This window comes from Tinamus guttatus, unplaced genomic scaffold (assembly GCF_059628265.1).
Source record: "Tinamus guttatus ecotype Peru unplaced genomic scaffold, ASM5962826v1 Tinamus_guttatus_pri_ptg000115l, whole genome shotgun sequence".
NCBI classification, from domain to species: Eukaryota; Metazoa; Chordata; class Aves; order Tinamiformes; family Tinamidae; genus Tinamus; species Tinamus guttatus.
Window position 1 is genome coordinate 7,219,313 of NW_028288649.1, and position 25,293 is coordinate 7,244,605.

Consider the following 25,293-nt stretch of genomic DNA (forward strand, 5'->3'; position numbering starts at 1 on the left):
CCTTCCCTCCCTCCCCTCTGTCTCTGGCAGTGATTTTAAGCATTTTATAGTGACCTTAGGCAGTTCACAGTGACACTAAGAAGTTTTCTTTAACCTCTTTTTTTCTTTTTTATAGGAGGTATGTGTTCTTTCTCAAATATTTGCTATGTTTTTTCTCCCCTCTGTTGAATGGCAATTCATTATAAATGAGGGAGTTGCTCTTAAAATTTCTTGCTGATGTTTTAGGCTCACAGCAGAGCTGTTACGACTCCTCTGTGCAGAGGCACAAGTCAAAGAACAAATAAAAATGTACAAAGGAGTTCCAGTCCTGCTAAGTTTGCTCCATTCTGATCATATCAAGCTTCTATGGAGTATAGTTTGGATTCTGGTACAGGTTTGTGAAGACCCTGAGACAAGTGTGGAAATCCGAATTTGGGGCGGAATCAAGCAGCTCCTTCATATATTACAGGGGTAGGTTTTCAGTCCTCAACATTCTGGCAGTTTATGTCCTTGACAACCTGCTTCATATATTAAGGTGCATCTGACCAATTCACATTTGAATAAAATAGCTTCTTTCTTTTCTTCTGCTGTATGTGATGTCTGCAGAAATTAAATGCTATGCAAGGCATAATGAATAAGGTTTTTTTTTTCCCAATTACGCATATTTCTTTGCTCTCTTAAATTGCATTTTTCATATTTTCAGTGTATAGGTAATACCATGGATAGATTTAAAATGCCATTATTTTCTACTTAGTTTCCCTAATATTCGGACACTTTTTTGGTAAGCTAGATTTGTGGATAAAATTGATGGACATGGTAAAAAGTCTTTCTGCTTAAAAATCTGTCTGCTTTTTCAAAGTATAGTACCTAAGCTAGTGAAAAGATAAGTATCCAAATTTTTGAATGTAAGAACTGGTTGACAAAGATACGTTAAGCCAATTTTTAGATTGCCATTTTAAAATTTAATTGAATTTTATTTTCCCCAGCAAGAGAAATCTTGTTTCTGATCGCTCTTCAATTGGAAGCTTATCTAGTGCAAATGCAGCAGGGAGAATCCAACATCTTAATTTCTCAGAAGATTTGAGTCCTAATGAGATAGAAGAAAATACTTTCTCCCTTAAGGCAGGTAGGCATGTTAAGACTAATCCTTGGTTATGTGTTCACCTCCACCTGCACAAAGGGATTCAGAATATTTCAAAGTTGAAGTAATAACCAATAACACGTACTTTGGTGGGTGGGAGCATCAAGTAGGCTGTGTTTATTTCTAGATGTGCAATCCCAGTACGTATTTTCAGATAGTATACTATTTTTTTAAACAAAGAAAGAAGCAAACGGTAATGTATTTAATTTATGGGAATCATATGCATTTCTTCCACCTGCAAAACATGTCAAGAATTTTTTCCTTTTAAACTTTGTTTTTATACTGAGTTTTTTGTTTTTATATCGGGTTGTATCATACCTTCTGTGTAAATTTACTATGCTAGAACACTCCTGAATTGATTATGGTGGAGCACTTTGAAAAAGGTATTTCAAAGGCTGCCTTAGGGGAGGTCAGTAGCCGCCTTCAGCAGCTGTGTAGAGATTAGAGCACGTATCACAACAGCAAGTCAGTCCTGCTATTCTGAAATGCTCTTTGGAGAACTGTCTCTCACTGTGGAAGGACCATGCGAATGATCCTTACTGGGATTATATTAACCTTTGCAAAGTCTCCTTCAAAATTATAACCTAATATGTAGCAGTCTGGTTTTGAATACACTATCTGAGCATTATATCCGAGGAGCTTGCAATGTGAAATACGTAACACTAGCACGTCATGCATTTATAGAGAGTATGGTCCCCTTGCAAAAACATCGCCCCCACGGAGTATCTGTTTGAGTTGCTTCTGGGTGCTTTCTTGAAGGACTCCTACATAAGTCACTGGAGTGTAAGCACTGAACCTACGGAGGTCTTTGGTAATTTTGACTGAGGTTTTCACTTTTTATTTTTGTCCGCATAAATATTTTTGTGAATCCAGGGGTTTCCATTACATCTGATCTTTTCAATTCTAGCTTGTTGTGCTGCAATTACTGAACTGGTGCTCAATGATACCAATGCTTACCAAGTCGTACAGGTAAGGCGGCTTCAGTTAAGGCATCATTTTTTATAATTTTACTGTATCTTGATAATTCCCTTGAGCAAGGAAACAACGTTCCGCCAATATTTGAAGGATTTGACTTATTTTCTGTTACTGCTCAGCATTTCCAAAGGGATTGGATATGTCTTTACATGACTTTAGAATCGGTGTCTCTTCGTACGCATGCACACACTTATATCGACAGGTATCAACATATGTGTCTACTTGCTACAATAAACTGTTTTACTCAAACACCTATTTTATTTCGATTGAAATCTCTCACCATATTTTTACAATATTCAAAATAGAATAGTAAATCAGAGTAAACATGGAATCTACTGAAAAACACAGTTTTGATTTTTATGTAGTTTATTAAAACAGACTTTGAACAGCTTAATGTTGGAATTTCAGGCAAGCAATTTACCTTCTTTCCTCAGGATTTGATATTTCCGAAGTAGTGACCTAGCATTCCACCCCAGGAAGTGTGGCTCTAGAACGCATTATAAAATGTGTTATTTAAATTGTCTATAATCAATGGTTCTGAAAACAGTTCTTAAAAGTCCCTGTTACGGTTTTCAGGCATAGCTAAAGACATAACTATTGAGGACATTAACACCAGCTAAAATCCATAGCCACTTTCATTACTGTAAATAATAGGCCAAGATTCTTAATCCAAGTGTTAGTTTAGAATGCAGCAAGAGCTATTCCTAACTCAAATCAGGAGAATGGAGAGTCTTAAATCTGATAGGTAAAGGAGTTGATGTGTATTTCAAAAGAACTGGTCAAGAGAAGAGGAGTGGAAGTAGGTCTAGAAAAAGAATTTTCTGTGTCATTTAAGCATTAAAATTAATTAAGTCATATCAATTTAGACAACCTTTTATCTGCATATGTTTTAGGCTGAGTTTGGTTTTATCAAAATAAGATATCACTTATTTAAAGTAGATGTATTTTGAAAGCAGAACTCTGGGGAAATTAAGGAATTAGTGTAGAATGCAAACATAATCTTGAGTAGATTTATTTCAACAGCAGTTCCACCCCACAACAGTCTCTTTCATTTCCTGCCCTTTTCCTTTCTGCTTATGTAACTTTTTGAGAGCTGCCTGAAGAATAAGAGCAAGGGGCTCCCATAGGACTATTTTTATAAGACAGAGGAGGAAGAATTGCAACTCTTTTGTTTATGTGTTGAAGCTTATAGAGAAAGTCAAGGTAATCATCTGTGAAGGTTTATCTCAGTGGCAAAGGCCTCTCTTCAAACAGATGAGAACTGTTTTTGCTGTAGCTGCTTCTTCCACTACATCTGCGCCTTTGTCAGGAATTGCAACCTGAGTAGCAGAGTCTGCCAGCACGAATGTGCATTTATGGCACTGCTTTACAGTCTGAAACCTTGGTTCAAATCTGTTTTCATGAACAGCGTGAGCAAGTATGTCAGGAACTGCACCAAAGCACGTGTCTGCAGAGCAGACACCTACCACCTCCAGTCCTGCTAGGGCAGAGAGTAGTCTCTAACAGGGAGCTCTACCATGGAGATGTCTGAGAGCAGCACTGTAACTATATCCACCAGTGAATCCACCAACACAAAGTGTTTTCTGTATTAACAGAGAACATAATCATGGTTACAGGAAAATGGAAGCTGAAAAACAGTGTGTATTCTGATTCTGATTTATTTGAAGTAATGCTAGTTTTTATTTGTGGTTTCTGTGCAAAGAAGTGCTATTATTATTGACCTTTCTCTTTCCCTTCCAGGCAAATGGAATCTATACAATAGCAAAGCTGATTTTACCAAACAAAGAAAGTAGTGCTGAGAAAGCTAATTTATTACAGGTAACTTCCTTTAACATCATTGCACACTGAAAGCTCAAAATAGTCCCTGAGATTTATTTTTATAATTTAAAATTTTATTTGAAAGATCAATAAGCCACTCAAAGGAAGGGAAGGGGAAGTCAGGTCTAACAGGTGGCCCAGGAACTAAAAATTCAATTGTGACTCAACTGTGGGGTCAACTTAAAATGGAAATTATCAGTAGTTATGAATTATCCAGTAGGTTTTCTCCAGCCTCTGTGAAATGTCATTGGTGTCTCACGAAGCGCTAGGGAAGGAGCAGTCTGTGATTCAGGGACATCTGTGACACAGCTGCTGCCCTGGTTGCCCTTCTGTGAGCAGATGAAAGACCCAGATCACACCGGACTGCAGTCAGCCACACGCTGCTGCCTCTCAGCAGGTTTTTGGTCCCCCCACACTGACGTGGTGATACAGTTACTCAGCTAACTAACCAGGTAGACATGGCCCTGGACAGGGACAGAAGGTGTTTCCACAAAAGAATTTGTTGTAGTGTCATCATTCTCATAGCAATTCCTCCAGGTCAGGCATGGGGAGCAGATTCAGTGCTATGAAAAGATTTTTTTCTTTGTACTTCAGTTAAAAAGAACTCTCTGTTAACATTACTTGGGGGGGAAATACAGGTAATACATGGCTTATGTATTAATGTTTAATGCAGTTGCTTGGGTTATATGTGAAACTATGTAAATTAATAATGGATTTAATAGTGACATACAAAAACTAAATGCTGTTCGTGCAAACAATGAGAGTTATGTATGTTATAAAACCTTATTCGGCCTCTCATTCTGCTATTGCTGTTATCAGTGTACTGCTGTCCAAAACAGTAGCTGTTGGAATGCCCTTTATGAATTTCATAGGCATTTTCTTGGCAATCTGGCAATTCTGGCACAGTTTTTTTCCTGCTCCACTGTCTGTGTTTTCAACTGTTAAATTTTCACTTCTGCTCTACCATATTACCTTAGTGATCTTTGCTCTCAGTGTGGCTGCAATATCAGTTACTCAGTGTGCATACAAACAAAATGTAAAATCATCATACCTTAACTAAGGCATGTCATAGTTGTTAACATTTGACATCACACTATGAGAGAGACGACTATTCTTCTCGTTTAAGAAAGCCATTTGTTTCCTTGTTAATCTCTTATTGTGCTGTCCCCTTATGGATGGACTCCTATACTAAGAACTATGTACAGTTTCTAAAAAGGAAAAAAAAAAAAAGCCTTTCAAGGTAATAACTTTGACTGAACATGGCCAGGTTGCTCTACACAGCTAAGCTGCTGTTGCTGGGATTCTCGAGGGAATGTTAGATAAAGAAGCTCGCCCTGTTTCTCCTTTTTGGGTATTTGTTTTGGACTAAAAAGGAGCTTGCTCTGTAAAAGAGAAAGAGCTGCTTGGCAGCATTAACAAGCCAGTTCTTTGTTGTAGCGTTTCAAGTATTTAGCTTCCTTCAAAGATAGTATTTGACCTTGTTTTTTTTCATTTAATGTGTCTTCCACATGTTGAAAAAAGCATTTTTGACTTGGGGACCAATTCTGCACTACTAGATCACAGTTATGGTTGCCTAAATAGAGATTTTTGAACTAGACTTTGGAAATATTTCAGTCACTGATGTAATAAAGTGGACTAAAATAATGTCCAAGGCAGTTACCATTTTATATTGTTTTAGATATCAGTAGCATATTTCTTTTTGATTTGCTTCATATTGTCGTCTTTGTTTGGTTAACCATATTGGGTTAAGTAAATGACTCTCAGCACAGAGTGTTCAACATGAGTTACCTAAAAGCATTCATATTAACTGCCTGCTGGTGGCTATTTTAAAATTCAATTTTCTCTGAAGTAAACATATAGGAACTGAGGTATATTTCTGGAAACTAGAGCAATTTGTGTGAGTGAGATAAAAACAAGAAAAAAACAACCCAAATCAGTAGAACCTTTTTTCCTTTTTTTTTTTTTCTAAATATTTTCCTTCTGTTAGAACTTCCAGTGCTCTAGACTTCATTTTCAGAAAAAAAAAAAATCCAAAATTCAGTTTTACTGCATCATTACAAACTCCCTGGTTACACTTACCCTGTTTCAGTATTGGAGAATGGAGTAGGTCTCAAATCTTAAGCTATTTGCAAGTGAAAAGACACAGTTAAGACTTAGATGCTCCTTGGCATCCAGCAGAACTATCGCTATCGTCACCCATATTTTTTTCCAAGTAGGTGTGCCTTTTTTTGAAATACAGCAGGCACGGATGCAAATGACATGTAGTCCCTTGTATAGAATTGCATATTTTAGCTTTCTTGAGGTTAATTTACGAGGTAATCTACTGACTCATTTAAATGCAAAGATTACAGATGTGTTTTTATCAGAAGATCTTTAATTTGTATATATTTGTCATTAACATAATTTTTTCCTTACTGTAGTGCTATGCTTTCAGAGCCTTGAGATTCCTCTTCAGTATGGAAAGAAATAGACATCTCTTTAGAAGGTATGTCAACAAGATGTTTTGTACAACTGCCTTTGGATAGCTTACAAATCATCACCGCAATCACAAGAACATGCCTTTTAAATGTCATCATTTATTTTCAGCAAAAAGAATAAATAACAGGTAATGTCTGTCCAGTCCAGTCTCCAGTGGCACCTTCCTGCCCCATAAATCATAGTTTAAAACATGTTGAGGGAAGATGTAGGTCTGCTGGAGATAAACCATACTTTTATCCTAAAGATTAGCAAAACAGTACCAGGGGTGAGTTACAGATGTGAATCTGGCAAGTAGCTGGGAGGAGTGCGTTTTTCTCTCTGTTCCCCTCTCCACTCTTTCACATAGGAGGGACCGTGCATCAAGCAGAGATACTTAGGATTATTCCTGACAGGTTGGTCAATAAGGAGAAAATATCTTTCATCAGTTACCCGTGTTCACATCATTGTAGAATGATGGCAAAGTTTTATCAGATGGAATACAAAAGATGTGTGTAACCTGGTACATTGATTTGTGGATTTAGGATAGAAATCATACTGCCTATGGGTTCTGACTGTTGGTAGTGTTTCTCTAATAATTTATTTTGCATCATAAATTGCTAGAATTCTAAATATATCTTTTGTCTTTTAAAAAAGTGGAATTTGTGAACTTTTTCTAGTGTAGGGGCCCCACCTTGTAATGAATGTCTGGTGCTAGCGTCAAGCATTGGAATATGAATGGCTGCTTTGCTGTCTCATTTTTTTTCAATTGCCTTTTCAATATTTCCATTCCTGCTGTAGATTAATAGCTCTTGTGAACATGTCTCTAAAACATATCAAAATGTTAAATCTTTGTAGACTTTTCCCTACTGACTTGTTTGAAATCTTCATTGATATTGGACATTATATTCGTGATATCAGTGCTTATGAAGAGCTAGTATCAAAGCTAAATTTATTAAAGGTAAGTAAAAGGTTTCATAGAGTCAGGCAGATATATTTTTTGCACATAAATATTTTATATTTATCATTTAATTTATAACCAGGATGATGAATTGAAGCAAATTGCTGAAAGCATTGAGAACATCAATCAGAATAGGACACCTACAAAACATGTAGGCAATTATGCAATTTTAGAACACCTTGGCAGTGGAGCTTTTGGAAATGTATATAAGGTAAACTTCCCTTTTGATATTAACTGCACATTTTGCGGGAAGCTTCACAAAGAGGGTCTAATAACTATTCCAAATACTACCTCCCTCTGAATTTCATCAAGGGAATGCAGGTGTTGAAAAACTCTTTTTTTTTCCTCCGGGCTTGTTGCTTGCAGTTCTGCATTTCTTTTTTTTTTTTTTTTCTAGCATTTACTGTGATTTTGATATCTCGGTGTAAAATTGACCTGAATTACCTCTCATCGGTATACTGAATGCTGCTTTTACTTTCTTTTAATTACTTGCAATAGACGAAAGTACTGTTTATAGAAAGTTTAACAAATCTCTGTAGAAACACAAAAGTTCAAACATGTTTAATTTGAAAACCAACATTTGGAGCTGATAATGTCCCTTGAAACACTGCAGAGATGTCAGCAGGTTACTGCTCACTTTACGGTGGGGCTGCAGCTCTTATAACTAGTCACATCAACATATAGAAAAAAAAAAGAAAAAAATATTTTCATTTTTGTGAGGGAGGTTTGGACTCAGAGAACTAATCTGTAATAATATTCTTTTTGTCCTCATATTAACTCTACAGGGTTTTTATCTTCTTCTTAGGTTAGAAAACATAACGGACAAAATCTTCTAGCAATGAAAGAAGTCAATTTACACAATCCAGCATTTGGAAAGGATAAAAAAGACAGAGACAGTAATGTAAAGAACATCGTCTCCGAGTTAACTATCATTAAAGAGCAGGTATGTCCCACGGGCTCTAGTTTTGTGTATGGGCATCCTACTGTTAGCAAATATTGTTGTGAGACCTTATATAATGGGGCTTCCAGCTGCTGTTAGTGGTTTTGTCTGATCAGTGCAATATTGGCTCCTTGTGCCTGAAATATGTCAATATTGCATAATGCTTGCTGTGATATAAGCAGCAGTGCACATACTTATTACTGGAGGTGTTGTTTTTTTTTTTTTTACTGGGAGTATTCAGACATTTTTTTAAAAGATTTCAGTAAATTAAGATGGCAGTTGAAAACTGATGAGTCTCTGTTCCAATTAATTATTTCTGAGTTTAGGATGTAACATATAGTGAGAAAATAGTCATTGTTACAATCAGAAATCCATTAAAAACAAAAAAATAAACAACAACCAAAAAAAAACAGGTTTATTTTTGTAGATTGTGATACTCGGATGCAGATATAACTGCCTGTCTATAGACTATTGTGTTATTAAGAGGAGAGTGTATAGCAACCATGCTGGTTTTTCTTCTGCTTGTGCTAAGGGTAGCTGGGAAAGGCCTCTTTCACTGCAGTTCATAGACAACTTTGTGAAACTCTTGTTACCTGTGTGCTTTACAAACAGCAGGAAGAAATCCCATTGGTATAGAAGAGTATTAAGTACCTAATGGAATGGCACAAGCCAGTTTTAATGCTGAGTAATAGAAACAGTGTTCTGAACTTTTGTTTTTGATTGGAATTCAAAGAACTATTAAAAAATCTAAAAAAAAGTTGTTACATCATAACTACTTTCTTCCTTCCAATGCATAACTAAACATTATAAATAATGTGCCATCAGTCTAACGATCCTGAACATCTGCATTTCTTTCCTTGTTGTAGCTTTATCATCAAAATATTGTACGCTATCATAGAACCTTCTTGGAAAGTAAGTATAAATGCAGAGAATTAGCACATTGTACCCACTAAAGAAATAGAAATATGTAATAAGTGCTTACAGTTGGAAAGGAATGTGTCTAATTTGAGCAGTAAGTGCTAATATTTTCTTAGAGAACTATTACAGATCAGACATGCTTATATTGTTTTAAATTTGGGGAAAAAAAAAGGATGAGAAATACTGCTATTTCTACATGAGTAAAAATAGATGCAATGTAAGCACATAGGAAATGTGGCCCTCAGTTATGGATCCAAAATTCATGATTGGAATGCTGAGCAGGCTGGTACATTGAATGAAATACGTTGCTCAGTCATGTTGTCTTTTTAATAAAGTGAAAGCTACCTACACCTGCCCACTGAATAGTTGTGGGAAAATGACCTCCTTATAGTTGCCTTGATAGAAATGGATATGGAGGAAAAAAATGGAATAACAAGGATAGGACCTAGAGTTAAATAAAATAAATAAATAAAAAGCTACATCTTCTGTATAAATCTATTTCTACACTACTTTTTTTGTGTAGATGACAGGCTATATATAGTGATGGAGCTCATAGAGGGGGTGCCATTGGGAGAACACTTCCGTTCTTTGAAGGAAAAGCAACAGCAGTTTACAGAAGAAAGAATATGGAATATATTTATCCAAGTAAGGGTCGGTGTTTTTTCATTGAAACTTTCCTGCAAGTAATTAGTAGTGACATTTATGTTTCTCAGGCGAATAATAAATGACTAAGTAATGCTTATTGTGTCACTAATACAAGATATGAAGAAAAAATGATTTGCCTCTATTTAGGCTGCAGTAAAGAATCTTTGTAAAGCTCTTTCTTTTTGTTTTTAAGCTTTGCCTTGCTCTTCGTTATTTGCATAAAGAGAAAAGGATTGTTCATCGAGACCTTACTCCAAACAATATCATGCTGGGGGATAAGGACAAAGTTACAATTAGTAAGTAGAACTCCTTTACTTGAAGAAAATGTCCAGTCACATAACTGAGGAGAACCTGTGTAATGTGACTCATGGGAGGTGCCAGACTCGCATCCTTGACCGTTGTGCCTGGAAGCAAGTGAATTGCTTCATGATTGAAGTGTTCTGTAAAACAATCATTATGCCAATTTAGGGGTCATTGCCACCAGGGATCATCATCCATAGCTATATTTTTTGCAGCTAAGGGTGTTAAATATCACTAAAGAAATGATTTAGCTATAAAAGAAATAAAGCTATCACAGTGCTTCAGGGCCTGCTTATATTTAAATCAACAATACGGAGATAACTAGATTAGGTACCATGTCTAAGCAAATGCTAATAACATACAAAATAAAATGGGTATCCATTCTAATCCAGTTTGCCCATGCAAATATAAGTACCCATCAGTTGTTCTCAGTGCTCAGTTGAGGTGGGGGGCTATGTCTTTAATCCTGTGGCAGTGAATGGCCTTGCCCTATATTTCTATAATCTCTACTGTGTGCAGTAGTCTGAAGTTTTACGTTGGTATCCTCTTTGAATTAATACAGTCTGGAATATGCAGCAAGCTTAACAGACAATTCAGAGACTATAGTTTTTAATTTCCACAGACATCTACTACATTCTTTATTATTACTTATGCTACAGAACAAAATAAATAATTTGAGGATTGTAACCTCTCTCCATGTTTGTAAATAAAAGGGAAATGCAGACATACATGTTCACTCAGCCACAAAACGCTATGTTATAATAGACGCAATGTATTTGGCTGCTGTCATTTTAAAATAGATACTTATACCTGCTGATACACACATTTAAAGTCATTATCAAATCATATGAGCTGAAAAGCTCTAATTCATAACAATAATAAAATTTTTGAAAAATTATGATTTAATGGCCATGAATGGTAAAAATTAATACTCAGAATGTTATTGTGTAGTTGTATTTTATACCAACACCTAGCCACAGAGGGGCAGTCTTGTCTTGATTTAGCACCTTTATCAGCCTTACCTCTGGCCAAATTTACTAAATTGTCATTGAAAAGTATTGTATTTTGATCAAAGGTTTACAGATGTTGAGGAAAACTGGAAGAACTGAAACTTGGTTTGACGATTTCTAGACTCATTGATTAGAAACCAATGTTGTGGTATTTAAACAGATAATTATTTTATATAGAAATTTAAAGAGTACTAGCATAGTAAAATTTAAGGAATTTTCAGAGGGAGTTGAAGATCTTTTATCTATTACTTCTCAATTTGAGTGAGCCTTGTTGTTCTGCAACCTTAATGAAAGTAAGAATAATTTCTGTTCTTCTACTGGTAGTTAATATGTACTGTGTTGGTATGTGCTGTACACATGTACACACAGCTGTAGTATCATGCTTAATTCATACAATGAATCCATACCAAAGACTGGATCATTTACAGTGTTGAGCATGAGATCTTAGAGTATTTAAGGAGAAAGTTGACAAATCATCGACCATTTGACCAGTTCAAGGGGTTTCATACAAAGTTTTGTATAAAAAGTCTGATGAAAACGAGAGCATCTGCCTCCAAATTAAGAAATCTTAAATCTTGGCTCTGTAGTGAATTTAACCTTTTGCAAGGTTTTTCAAAATAGATTGTTCTTCTGCTCCACAAATCAACTCAGAACTGTAGTTCTGTGTTCAGTCACCCCAATTTGCTCAAATACTAAGAAATCTTAAATCTTGGCTCTGTAGTGAATTTTGTAAAATAAAAGGTTCTGCTCCACAAATCGACTTGGAACTGTAATTCTGTGCACAGTCGTCATAAAGAGATATAATTCAATTTTTCTGGAGACTTTCAAATCCCAAAATGGTGCACAAATTATCTCTAACTGCAGTAATACTGTTGTGGTATTACCAGTGAAGCAGTGTTGTGTGACAGAGTAATTAAGAATTGTCTTTGATCTCTGATGATAGTCCAAATTATTTTGCTTTGGGGGAATAAAGCTTAGAAGTTTGTATGAGTGTAATGCTTCTCTCTTTTTTTTTTTTTTTTTTCCCCTTCCTCACTCGTTTATTCTGGAAATAATACTTTTGTAAACTTTTGTGGGGAGAATCTCTGACAATGTAATTCAATTAAGCTTATTGCTCTGTAACTGAAATTCTTCAAATATGTTGTTCCTATTAGAGCTACAATGGCCCAGGTTTGGGACTCACACAGATTTTGACTAAAATAAGAAAACTGAGGAATAAATTGGAGCAAAGTGCTTCTATAGACTTTCACTCTATATTGAGCATGGCTATGGAGCAGCCCAACAACAGTGTGCTTTAGAAAAGTTCTGGGACCCTCAGTGTTTCCCACTGTGGGCAGAACCGAGCCACTTCTGTTCCAAACCTTATCAAGGTCTCTCATAAAGATTCTGATTTTGTGTCTGTTGAAGAGGAAAGGAATGTTTAGTAGGGGAAATACTTCTTCCTTGCCATTAGCACAGGAAAAAAGATTAGACCTGCTGCAGAAATGTGCTTAGGCTCTTGAAGTCATGGAGGAACTGCTGCTGCGTGCAGAGGAGGCCCTTGCAGAGCGATTCCAGCAGAGCTGGTAGGCCGGGGCCCAGCACAGGGGTTCCAGCGGCCAGGTGACTCCGTGTCCTGGAGAACTCCACGATTGGTAGAGATGGTCTCTGAACGTGTTTGCAGTGGCTTTCCTGCAAAAAGAAGACTTGAGGTAGTAATAGGGCGAGCTTTTGAATCCATGTATTCACAGTGGCTTTTTTTTAATCCTTGAATGACACTATTCTTATTGAGGTTTTGTTTGTTTGTTTTAACTTAAAGAAGATCCTAACAGAAACCCTAAGACCAGGAAGCTAACAACCAGCATCATTTTCATGTGTTGATTATAATACTTCTGTATTTCTCATGATGTCTTTTACCTGTGGGAACTGAATCTGCCTCGCCTCTAGCTTTTCCAGGCTCTTTTAAGTCACTCATTGTCAAAAAGGAAACAAACATTTACAGTCTGATCATAGCCATATTAATGGTGATCTCTGTTTCTGATTGTAGAGATGCAGTTGTTATGTGTATCTGTTTTTACTGCAATAGTATCTTACTTCAGATGTGTTTTGTTTCTAACACAGCATACTTCTGTCTAAAGTTTCATAGTTGCATGTGTTTGTAGGGCAAAACGGAAGACTCTGTACATCATTTTTCCCCAGTGTCCTCTAATTCCAACAAGGTATAGAGTTTGATGGTCTAAGAAGGCTATATAGAATTGCTTTGAGACCTTCCAGATCTGATATCAAGGAGATTTGTGAAGGGTTTCATATTATTTCATGGACCATGTGCTCTGTTTGTGTTTTAGTGCAAATATAATGCAATTAACAGGAGAAGGGATGTGTATGCAACTGAAACCAAGGATTATTATATAGCAGTGGAATATTGATTATGAGACAAATTACCTCTCTGATATGCTTGTAATCGTAGAAGGCAATCACAAAGTGACAGAATAGTAAAGCAAAGGAGACCCAAAAGTTCATGTAGTTGGCAAATCCTGAAGAGAAGCTACATGGTAACTCTGTAGTTTAGAATACTTGGTTGTTATGTGTGCTTTTTAAAAGACTTGTTGTCTTGCTCTGTGCCAGACACCACCCAGAGAAATGGTGTCTGTGAGGTCTAGTGATATAACTAGTGTCTGTTGTGCATTAGTCATTACTCTGCAGTGTCACTTAGAACAGTGCTATTTTTGCAAGTCATATAACCAGTCTTCAGTATCAGGATCACTACCCTTGATATAAAGATTGAAGGATGTGTGTATAGTACTTAATTTTCAAACCTTTCAGAAGAGTTTGAGTGGAGTTTTCCATCCTTTTGTTTAATCTCATGTAGTAGATCAAGCATTCTGGACACTATTGATAGCCTAATGCACAATCATGTATTTCTGCACAAATTACAGTTCTAAGTGTGGAACAATGCTAATGTTCCTAGTGTAAATTTGCAAACTTCAGAAAACTGACAAATCTTATAGTGCATTTGAGAAATATTGATATTAACAAACTGCAAAGAAATTATATAGATTGTCTAGGAAGGTGTATTATGGATCTTGTCTTGGTAAATTTCATAGGACTGGAATAATCATAAATATGATGATGACTTATGAATTTTACTTGAGAAATACATCACAAGATATTTTACGTTATAAAAAGCTGAAGTCTGCAAGTTTCTCTGCTCTTTGAAGAAAGATGAGATTAATATTTTAAGATAAATGAACTTGAATAACTTGCTAGTAACTAGAACTGTAGGGACATCCATCCCTAAATCTCTCAAGTATCAGGAATTGAATTTATGCATTACTACTCTTTCTTTTTGGAAGGTTAGTTATATGAAGAATTCAGAAGCAGTGAATTTAGAATGATTTACTCAAATTAAGGAAAGTATCAACATTGAAAAAATCTCTGGTCTTATTGTGAATGTTATTGTCTAGGGTGAACTGCCTGAGGAGTCTAATTCAAGGGCAAAAGGGAGACTTTTCACACATCCTGTTAATTTAACATTCTTTCAAAGAACTACAACAATAAAAGCAATACAACACTACAAAGAGGAACTTCAGTCTTAAAGAAAAAGTGATCTGTGGCCAGGGTACCCAGATTAAGCTTTCTTGTCAAAAGGCTTTCTTGAATAAGACAACTACTACTTTTCAGACCTTTGAGCCTCACACAAAGCAAGAACCAGCAGAAACCAATTTTTCTTAGCTGTGTTTAGTTCTGATCCACAGCTGCTTTGATGAACAGGTACATTTTGGACTAAACTTCATACCTTAAAAGCAATTGAGATGAGAATGCTGTGATAGGTGTTCTCCTACTTGCCTAGCAGTAGTTAGGATACTCTCTAGATCCATGTAGGCAAGGAGCCTTGAAATATTTTAAACCACTCAAATCTTACCACTTCTAATATGGCATTAAAATGCAATGTTTTATTAACAAATCTTTAACTGTGTACAGTGATTTTTCTCTTGCTCTCTGCTTTTGGATTTAGTAAAGTGCAATATCATAGCTGCATTGTTGCAGTCAGCTGTACAGCACTGATCTATGAAACTTGAAATTGTTTGCATGAAGGTTAGATGAAAAAAAAGATCTATAAAGATGTATGTGACTTAATTATGTGAAAGATGTAACCTGATAAGTGCACAAAAAACATTTATTTTAACATCATTTCATGATAATCTGGATTTAGTGTTTTTATCATAAAGTAAGACTAGGATTCTCCATTATTACTTAACGAGGACAGCCCTCTAACATCAACTTTTCAGATATTTGACCTCGCATACTTCTCAAAACTAAATTTGGAAGAAGTCCATGCTTCACATGTGTTTATCATAATTTGAAATCATATAATTATTTTTTCCATTAATTTGGGTATTAGATCACTACTTTTAGATACTTTACTACTGTCATATAGATGATTGGTAAATATCAATAGAAATCTGTAATTGGTCATATAGTTTGGATTAAAAGCACTAAATATGTGTTTATATTTTTAAATCTGTCAGGACTGATTAAAACAAGTGCCATGGATTAATATGGAAATAGGCAGATAGGCATTACTGCAAGGTCTAAAAGATTACAAAAAACCAAACCAAAACAAAAAAACAAATGCTTGTCCACTGTTCTGAACCTGCATTAAGTTTCAGTTATTTAATTGTTAGAGTAGTTATTAACATATAAACCTTTCCGTGCTTTCTTTTTTTTTTTGTAGCTGACTTTGGTCTTGCAAAGCAAAAGCAAGAAAACAATAAACTCGCGTCAGTTGTTGGAACCATTCTGTATTCCTGGTAAGAGTAAACCACAATATTTAATTGCACTGGCTTCCATCTTCATGATTATTTTTCTTAAAACAGACACCTTCTTAAAATGCAAAAGGCACAAGGTGGACGTAAACACATAGCTACTCTGCAGTAATTCCTTTTTTTTGTGTATGAATTGTTACTGTTCATTAGGCTGATACAAAATGAAACATCTGGTCTGGAATAACTTGTTCTTCTACCCATACCCTTGAGGATAAAAAAGCATTTTCAAGCTATAGAAAGATGTATGTAAAGAATATAATTTGATTTTAATGACTTTTAATTTAATTGTGGCTCAACTGGTCAGTTACACTATATGTGTGAACAAATTGCATTCTGAAAAATACTTGAAACGTGCTAGTAAGTTTTTTGGGGGGTCAGTGGCCATGTGGTTTTAATGATTGAATTGTTGTTTGAAATTTTCAAACAAAAGCTGTTGGAAAGCATCGCACACTTTTTTTTGCAATTTAAGCTTCACTCTAAAATTTTTCCTTAGTTGATATACTGTTCAGGCTGAGCTAAACTTCCTTTGGCATCCCATTTGTTTGCAAGCTGCAACGTTAAGTTACCACACTGATACAGCTGCCTAAACTTCAAGATTACTCCAGTCTTGGAATAGAAAGCATTTCCAGTCCAAAAGGTTCCCTGCCAAATGGAAACAGTGCATATAATTATACACATTAGATTTTATGCACAGATTATTCACAAACAGAGCTACATGTGAGCAGGACAGAGTATTAAGATCTTTGTGTTTTGTGATGTATAAATAGCAGCCATTAGGGATCACTCTATTGTGGGAGTGCTGGTGGACAGCAAGTTAAACCTGAGCCTGCACTGTGCCCTATGTCCGAGAAGGCCACCGGTGTCCTGAGGCTGTAAAGCAGATGAGACCAGGCGTCTTTCAGCGGTGCCCAGCAGTAGGACAGGAGACCACAACCACAAACTGAGACACGGGAAGTTCCATCTGAACACGAGGGTGACAGCACTGGAACAGGCTGCCCAGAGAGGTCGTGGAGGCTCCTTCTCTGGAGATCTTCAAAACCCACCTGGATGAGATCCTGTACAATGTGTTCTAGGTGACCTTGTTGGAGCAGTAGGGAGTTGCACTGCATTATCTCCAGAGGTCCCTGCTACCTCTGCAGGTTCCTCATTTAGGAATGTATATCTAGCAAGAGCAGCATTAGTTCTGTGGGAGAAAAGGAAAGGGGAGAGAGAGCTGAAAGACAACACTGTCATTTTAGAGCGGCAAAAATTGTTTTCTATGGAATTGAAAGGTGATAGTTACAGGTAGTATGAAATGCAACCCGCTTTTCTTGGAGCAAACAGCACAGTACAGAAACAAAATAATAAGTGGAGCCTGCATATTGTTTAGATTTGGATATATGGCATTATGCAGTGGCTCAGATGCTAGGGAAAACATAACCCTAAACACAAAAATGTTGACTACATATAGTGATGATTAGTAAGAGCAAGTAATGAATCAGTCTGCTAGTGCAGTTCAGGAACTGCGTTATTATGAAATAATACCAGTACTATGTTTTATGTTTAGAGAGGGGCTTATATAATTCTACTTTGTAATCGTGACTTTTTTTTTTCATTCTACTTCATACTAATACATAATTCTAATATAAAAGTGATTCAGTTCTTTTAGTTATATCCTTCAATTAAAAAGTTCAGCAATGTGCGTGTTTGAAATAACACATTCGTTTAATGCTTTTTTTTATGTTTAATACATTAAACATTGAGGATCTGGCTGCTTTAAGTTATTGATGGTGAATTCCGAAGGGTTTTCCTAGCCTGTAAGTCACCAAAAACAATCTGCCTGAAATTAGTAGTGGCAAAGTCTTTATAATCCAGCTGCCTGAAGGCCCTCCTAGAAGAAATGGCAAACCAGAAGTAGGTGTAGAGAATGATGTTTTCTTTCATGTAAACCTGCCATTTCTTTGTTTCACACACAAAAAAAAATCAAGGTTATGAAGGGGGCACGCGAACAGTGGAACAAGAGATCTAAGCATAATTTAGCCAAGCTATGATTATGATAACTGTTTTTGTAATTGTGTTTGTATGTAGAAATTTTTAGAAAAAACTTTGGGGAATGAAGTAAGTGTTGAAGTTGAACTTGAATATAGAATTCTATTGCAGTTCCTTGAGAACTTTACTAATTTGGAAAGCTATTGGATAAACTGTGAGAAAGAGCAGACCCCTCAGGTATCATACAGAATCATCTAAGGATGACCTGTGGTGTTTGGAGTATTAACTTGATCTTTCTATGGCATCATTGTTTACTTCTGAAGTGATAGATAGATACCAATGAGTAGAAATCTTATGTAAGATTTGAGTTTCCCTCTGTTAGAGATGAGATTTTATCTCTTTGCAGAATTTTGAGAAACTCTTCTGTATTTTCTGGTAGTTAGAGTCAGTATTTTTCCTTGTGTCCTCCCATCACTCCTGCAGTAGAGGAGAAAATATTCCTTGATCTTCATTTGTGTCCACCGAGCACCCAGTCAGCCACCCAGATTTCAGTTTTAGTATTGATCACTGCTTCTGCTTGTACTGCCATGTGTTGTAAGAGCATTGCACGACTCGATATTGTGACAGCGTTTTATGAGCTGTGTAGTTTTTTTTTATTGTTGTTATTGTTCATTCTCTTGGCAAATAAGATAACATTTCACTTATTTAAAACCTTTTCCGGTTGCAAGGGGTAATTAAAGATGTGAGAGTAGGTTGTACTTTAATTTTTTAGGCTGCTTTATGATGCTGTGTAATCATGCTGATTACTATTTTTTTCATGCTATTTCCTTCTTCAGAAATAACTTTTAAACCATTTCACCAATTTCAGTGAGGTTTTGAGGGTTTACGTTCTTTAAATGCTGGTGGAAATTTGGTAATGGATAGTGTGTAGAGATCTACGTTGTTATCCTCAGTGAGAAAAAAGCGTGAGCTCACCTACAAAGTTACCCTCCAAATAAGCCCCAGGACATAGTGTCATCCAATAGTACTATTCGGTGTGAGGATTTGCTAGCTTGCCTAGAAAAGTATCAGAATTGGATAATCCTTTCAGTATATTAGTATACTATCTGTATAATAGGATCTGCTAAAGGACAATTAATTCAGGTATCTGCTCTAAAAATGAAGCATAGCAATGAAACATAATTGTGATAGTGCAGTTGTATTTTAGGCAAAGGTTTATAATAAGACATGTCTGCATAAAATCTAATTTAGTTTGAGGTGAAATCCTCGGAGACAGTATAGCTGAAGACAGGCAGATTATACTGTTTCTCTTTGTATGCAGCAGTGCAACTTTGCATAGAATGTTATGTTTCACTGTGGAAATACTATTACTAAAAAGATAAACTGGATGAGCTTCAAGGAAGAACATTAAAAGTAGTTGCATCGTGACTCCTGAAAAAACATCTGAGTGATTTAACTTTTATGCAGTTTGGCTAAATATCAAGTTGACTGAATTTCAAACATGAAGAGACATTTGTTATCTATTTAACACCACATCTGGTATTACTCAGCTTTCTACGGTGGAGCAAGACTGGATGTTATGAAACAGGAGTTAGAAAACATAAAGATTTCTGTTTATCTCAGGAAAAATTTCACTGGAAATTATAGCGTCCACATAGTAAGACTTGCTTAATACTAGAAAGGACAGAATACACAAAATATGCAGACTGTAAGAAAGCCACATTGAAAGAGATATGATCTAGTTTATACAGGTGTTTATTCTTTTCTCTTTCTCTCCAGTAGATAGAAATAAAAGAGATTTTTTGACTCAAAATAGTTTACAAATAATCTTACAAAATTATAGAAGAATTCTTCTTGGTGAGAGTGTGAAAATACAAAATAGTCTTTATACCTTTTGTAACAGGTGAGTCGTGCTCATCTAGGTTCTAAAGAATTACTTTAATACTGGAAAAATGCATAAATTGAGTGCACTATGTAGGAATTTTTACAGTCTATGATGAATGTAATCTGCTAGCTGAAAGAAAGTGTACTAATCTCTGAGAGTAACAGATCAACAAGGTACTTCTCAGAAATAATTCTTTCTCTAGAACTTGCATAACAGTTATTTCAGGAGTGGCAGAATCTGTTATTTAAATGAATAAAGACTTCTAATTTGTAATCCCTTTGGAGTCAGAAAAGAAATGTAATAACTGAGCATTTTGTATTGGAATAAAGTTAGTCATTTCACCAAAGTGTCTTTTAGTCCAATGTTGTTGGTATTTGTTTGCTGGAGTTCCTTTCCCTCTCTTTTGCAGTCTGCTTAAAGATAAGTCAGATATAGCATCAGAATTACTGGAGACAACATGGGGTATGCCAAGTATCTGACTGAAAGAAAGGCCAAGCAAGAAGACTGAATAGTGGGAGACTGAATGCTTGCAGTATTCTTCTAGGATAACTAGGATAAAAGGAATATTAAAATACAGAAAAATAAATAGAATAATAACTAGGATAGATATCTGGGTCAGCAGTGCTGGAAAAGGCGGCACTGATACCTGCTAAAGAACAAGTGTTTCCTGAGAAGGTCAGTGGGAAATCTCGTTCTTCCACACAGATATTATTTCTCTCTATTTGTATTTTCTCTACCCAGCATGGTTCTGGGGTAGTGCGGAAGAGAGAAAAGGAACAGCCTGGCCAGGCTGAATCAGGGAGGACGAATAGGAAAAGTTGTTCTGGAGGAATTATGTCCTCTAGTGTTAAGTTAAATCCATGCTGAGTATTGAATTCCGTTTGAGTCATCTGAAAAGCAGAGCAGTCAGTAGACTTTAGTTGGTTTAGTTGATTATTTGGTTTTTATGTATGGTGTTTTGTCTGAAGAGCTGATAAAGGCTTTAGTTTATTCCTGGAAAGAGAAGAAAGCTGTTAAGATACTTAATATTTTTTTTTCATCTTGAGGGTGCCAATTACCTCATTTAGAGAGCAAATTGAAAATGTCTCAAATCTCCTTCCTTCTTCTTAGTCTTTGCCAAATTTCCCATGTAGACTTACCCTTTCTGCTGATGTTTGTAACTGAGCCATCAAACAATTAATTGCTTGCTTAATATTAAAATACCTACCAAGGTATGTCCATGTTTTAAACATAACATTCTAACAGTCATATTTATGTTATGATTCTGTGCTCATATTTAGTTCACTGGCATTCATGAGAGTCTTTGCAGGTATCTGAATCAACAGACTTTATTTAAGATTTGGCAATTATATAAGTTCTGTGTAAAAGAAGACAATAAAATTACCATTATATTGAGGTAAAATATTTATCTGTCGGCTTTCTCACTCTTTTACTCTTTAATAAAAACTGATCATGATCGCTAAACCTTGTTTATTAGGCTCTAGGAAATCCAAATTCTTGAAAAATCATCTAATCCGATCAGAAAGAAGTCTCAAGTGTGGCGGGATTCATCTTACCTAAATGCAGCTGTTCAAAAACTAGGCATCTTATTCAGAAAAGCAGCTGAATGACTACAGAATGTGACATTAAAAATAGCACTTCGGTTGGAAATTACATCCCATCTATCTTCAACAGCTATGCTAAGGTGAATCATCTTGATGTGTATCTCTCTGTTTACTATAGAGGGAGCCAGAGCACTAACTCAGTTTAGATCTAATTTATGGAAATTTAAAGTTAGGTGACATTAACAGTTTTTATGAACTCGGTTGTTTGCGATTTAGGGTTATTTAGGGTTACTAAAAAACTAGGTTTGCTACTGCTTGTGGTCATCTTGCAGAAAATTCTTTTTCTGCGTCTCCCTGTCAATTTTTAATATTCATGTTATTGAGGAACTTGACTGTTTGCACAAAGACATTGAGTTAAGTTTATTTTGAAGGACATAAAACCCTGTAAGCAAAATCTTTTATCATTTTTAAGTGATCAGATTTCTGCTTCATAGTTTAAAGGAAAGTTTTCTAAAGTCTTTTTTTTTGTTCTTTTTGAGCTGTTTTTGCAGTTACAGATTTAAGACAAATCTTCCAAGCATTCTGAAAAGTTCCTTTTAGATGCATACTAGGAATACCTTTGACAATATGAACTCATCAATTTTTATGTACAAGAAAAGTGTCTTGTCACAGCTTAAGAGATATATTTTATCTACAGCATTTCTTTAAAAAATGAGAAGTGAGCTTTTTGGTGTAAGAATACTAGATGTGTGGACCATGCAGCAGTGTTTGCCTTAAATAATGGTAATCAGAAATCGCAGTGAAGGGAAGGTTTCTTTTCTAAAGTTTCAGGATCTGGCTTATACACTCTCATTTTAAGCTTTGTTCCGTGATGTCCCTGATGGAATAATAGGTGTAAATGAAAACTTGAATATGTACAGAGCTGCTTCCCAGGCTCCGTATGTAATATTGGACCTTTAAACTAGGTTGTGATTGTGCTTTGATTTGCCTTAAAATTGACACGTTTTTTAAAAAGAAACAGCGTGGAAATGTGAAATGGTTTTATGCACTGACTTTAGAGGCCTGGTATTTCTTTCAGTAGGACCATATATACTTACCTTCTTATCTATCTATATGTATCTACTTAACTATCTATATATGTGCGTGTATCTACATATTTATATATGCATATATTTGCGTATATTTAAAACAGTGAGAATATTTGCAGAGAAGTTAATTCAGTTTAGAAAGCATGAGGCAGAGATGGTCCTGTTTGCTCAGTTTATTTCTGTATTCTACATTGCCAAATTAAGCATAGTGTGGTTTATCCACACTAAATGTGCATAGCCACATTGAAGGAAGGTTGTCATTGTCAAGTCTTCCACGCATTGAAGTTCATACAGTCCTGTGCGTTAGGAGAAGTTGTCGCAGCTGTTTTGTTCCAACAGCTAGGGCTGATACTTAAGCAGATGACTTTGAAATTGTGCAGTAGTATTCTGGCAAACAAACAGTTGAGAGATCTGGGAATTGTTGGAGCATATTGTGTTCAACAGAAAAGCAGAACTGCTACTTATTTGGGTTTACAATATTTTTTAAATTACAATCTTAGCAATTTAATAAATCTGCAGCTATTTTGGCCTTATTGTGTGTTGCTATGTGCTCTGCATTCTGCTGGGGAAACCATCTCTGGAGGAATGACTTGTTGCATTTATGGATGCAAAAATATATCTTGTACATGGAACATGCTTTTGCAATGCATCGGTATGCAGTAATTCAGGTATGAGGATGACTTTTTTAAATTAAAAAGGCAAAGAATAATTGAATAAACTTTTTTTTTTTTTTTAATGTCACTTGATTAGTACCAGAATGTGACACGGGTGTATTCATCAGAAGTGAGTTGCAGTCATTCTTCATATATTCTAGAACACTGTCTAACTACATTGTTAAGGCTCATAAATTGTTTTCCAGTTGAGGTACTTGGCATCTGCAAGCAATTAAAGATGATACTAGCTTAATGTTCTGTAAATTCAAGAAAATACGAATTACTAGTTGAATGTTAACTCAATGCCTATATCTTTATTTCCAAAACTGTAAAATAAAAAACGAAAGCTAGAGTGCAAAACATCTGCAATTGTTTCTAATAGGCAGAAACTGAATATGTGCTGAAAAAACGCAGTAAGTTTGTGATTTTGTAGATTTTTGATCAATGACAGTGTAGCTGTGAGGAAATATCAGTGGTGTGGGCTATTAATCATTTATTACTGATTACGGATTCTTGTTTTTTACATATTTCTCAGTGCTCATTAGCATTTTAGTTTGCAACAGACTGTGCAGAAATTTCTTACCGATTTTGGTGTTAAGTTCCCTTCCATATCAGAACAGGCTTTTTTGGGGGAAAAGCTTCAGTAAAAATTAAGAGAGGTATTGCCATACAGTCTGTATATATCCTACAGTCATTAGTGGACTCTTATTTATTGACCTCAGATGATTTTTTTTTTCTTTTCATAGACTAAATTAAATGAATGGAGGGGAAATTTCTGTGCAGGAGATTACGCTGTTGGGAGTTATATATGGGAAACTTATCTCCCCCAGCTGACTTCAGTCATTATAAAATTACATTCCCTACCTCATGGCATGAGGATTTATTACATTGTAAGATTGTAAACTAAAGGTAATAAACTCCTTCCCTGCCCCCATGCATTTTAAAAATCAATGGAAATTGTTACTTTTTTTCCTAGTAGGCTGCAGAGAGTATTTGAAAGGATTTCTTTTGAGAAGAATAAAATCTGTATATAGTTTTTTACAAAAAGAAATACTTAATTTCTAATGAGAAAAGTAAATGTAAGTTACTAGACTTGCATTAGTGGACTATATAACAAAGCACATTATAAAGATCTTTGCAGTGCATTTCAAAGTAGAAACTAGGCTAAAGCTAGGCTAGGTTACGTTTCTAACTAGTCATGGAAAGTCTTTTTCCAGCTGCATCACTCAAGGGATGGACAGAATATCCCCCAAAGGTTTGTGGTGAATTCTTTTTGTAGGTGAAAAATGCAAAGAGCTTTTAGTAATGTTCACATAAACTCTTCATTCAAGCTGTCATTTTTGTGGCTCCAGTTCCTCTTCTTTCATTGCTTATACTAGTAATTATGAAGCTAAATGAGCATTTGTAGCTTGCCCCAAGCTATCCAGAGGAAAAAAAAATGTGATAAGCATTTACTGCATTTCATGTTTTTTCGCTTTGGGGTGATGCTAATGGTGAGAAGCTTTTTATTTCTACTTTCCAAATACATTTTCATTCTGTGATTCAAACAGAGAACTGATTATAAAGTAGGATCTGATTTTGTTTTCTTTTAAATAATGCTCTCCAATCTTCCACAAAGTCCTATAGAAGTTAAATAAAGTGCATGGTCTGCCATGTGAGTAGAATTGGGCCATTTGGTTCATCTAAACTTAAAAAAAGGTGCTCAAATACAAACCTCCCCTTGATCTTTCTCAGTCTTTGGTCTAAATTTCATGATCTGGACCTGGCTCTGAATAGAAGAAGGACATTTATTGAAATAAGGGAGGTTCTGACTTGATATACATATATATATATATAAATCTCCGTTAGGACACTCAAGTATAGAAACGGGCTGTTGGAGAACTTGTACAATCTTCACAGCTCTTCAAGACCTGACTAGATAAATCAATGGCAATCTGTTTCAATCTCATAGCTGTTCCTGCTTTGAAGTAAAGATTGAAGTAGAGATCTCCACCCTGAAATCTCTGTTAACTGTTTATATAAGTCAAGGCTGGAAGTGGTGTTCCCTCCTTTCCTAGCGTGCTTTGGAACAGAAAATGTACGTAGATCCCACCTTCTCTGCAGATTACTGGTGCTGGTAAGAGAAAGCAACATAAGTTGTGCTGAGATCTGTTGACTATACGCTCAGTCAAGCCGAAATTTAAGCTTTAACAAAAGCTGCGGGGAACAG

The 25,293-nt window shown here is 35.7% G+C and overlaps 1 protein-coding gene across 1 annotated transcript in view; it reads left to right on the forward strand.

The window, feature by feature from the left end:
* Nucleotides 1-25,293, forward strand: part of NEK10 (NIMA related kinase 10) — a 78,673-nt gene that overhangs the window by 11,113 nt on the left and 42,267 nt on the right. Inside the window, exons 11-22 of the mRNA XM_088521206.1 lie at nucleotides 226-450; nucleotides 966-1,105; nucleotides 2,028-2,089; nucleotides 3,836-3,913; nucleotides 6,334-6,398; nucleotides 7,226-7,328; nucleotides 7,411-7,539; nucleotides 8,134-8,271; nucleotides 9,135-9,180; nucleotides 9,710-9,831; nucleotides 10,025-10,127; nucleotides 15,856-15,931. Coding sequence (XP_088377332.1) covers nucleotides 226-450; nucleotides 966-1,105; nucleotides 2,028-2,089; nucleotides 3,836-3,913; nucleotides 6,334-6,398; nucleotides 7,226-7,328; nucleotides 7,411-7,539; nucleotides 8,134-8,271; nucleotides 9,135-9,180; nucleotides 9,710-9,831; nucleotides 10,025-10,127; nucleotides 15,856-15,931 — 1,287 coding nt within the window. The remainder of the gene's footprint in view (nucleotides 1-225; nucleotides 451-965; nucleotides 1,106-2,027; nucleotides 2,090-3,835; nucleotides 3,914-6,333; nucleotides 6,399-7,225; nucleotides 7,329-7,410; nucleotides 7,540-8,133; nucleotides 8,272-9,134; nucleotides 9,181-9,709; nucleotides 9,832-10,024; nucleotides 10,128-15,855; nucleotides 15,932-25,293) is intronic.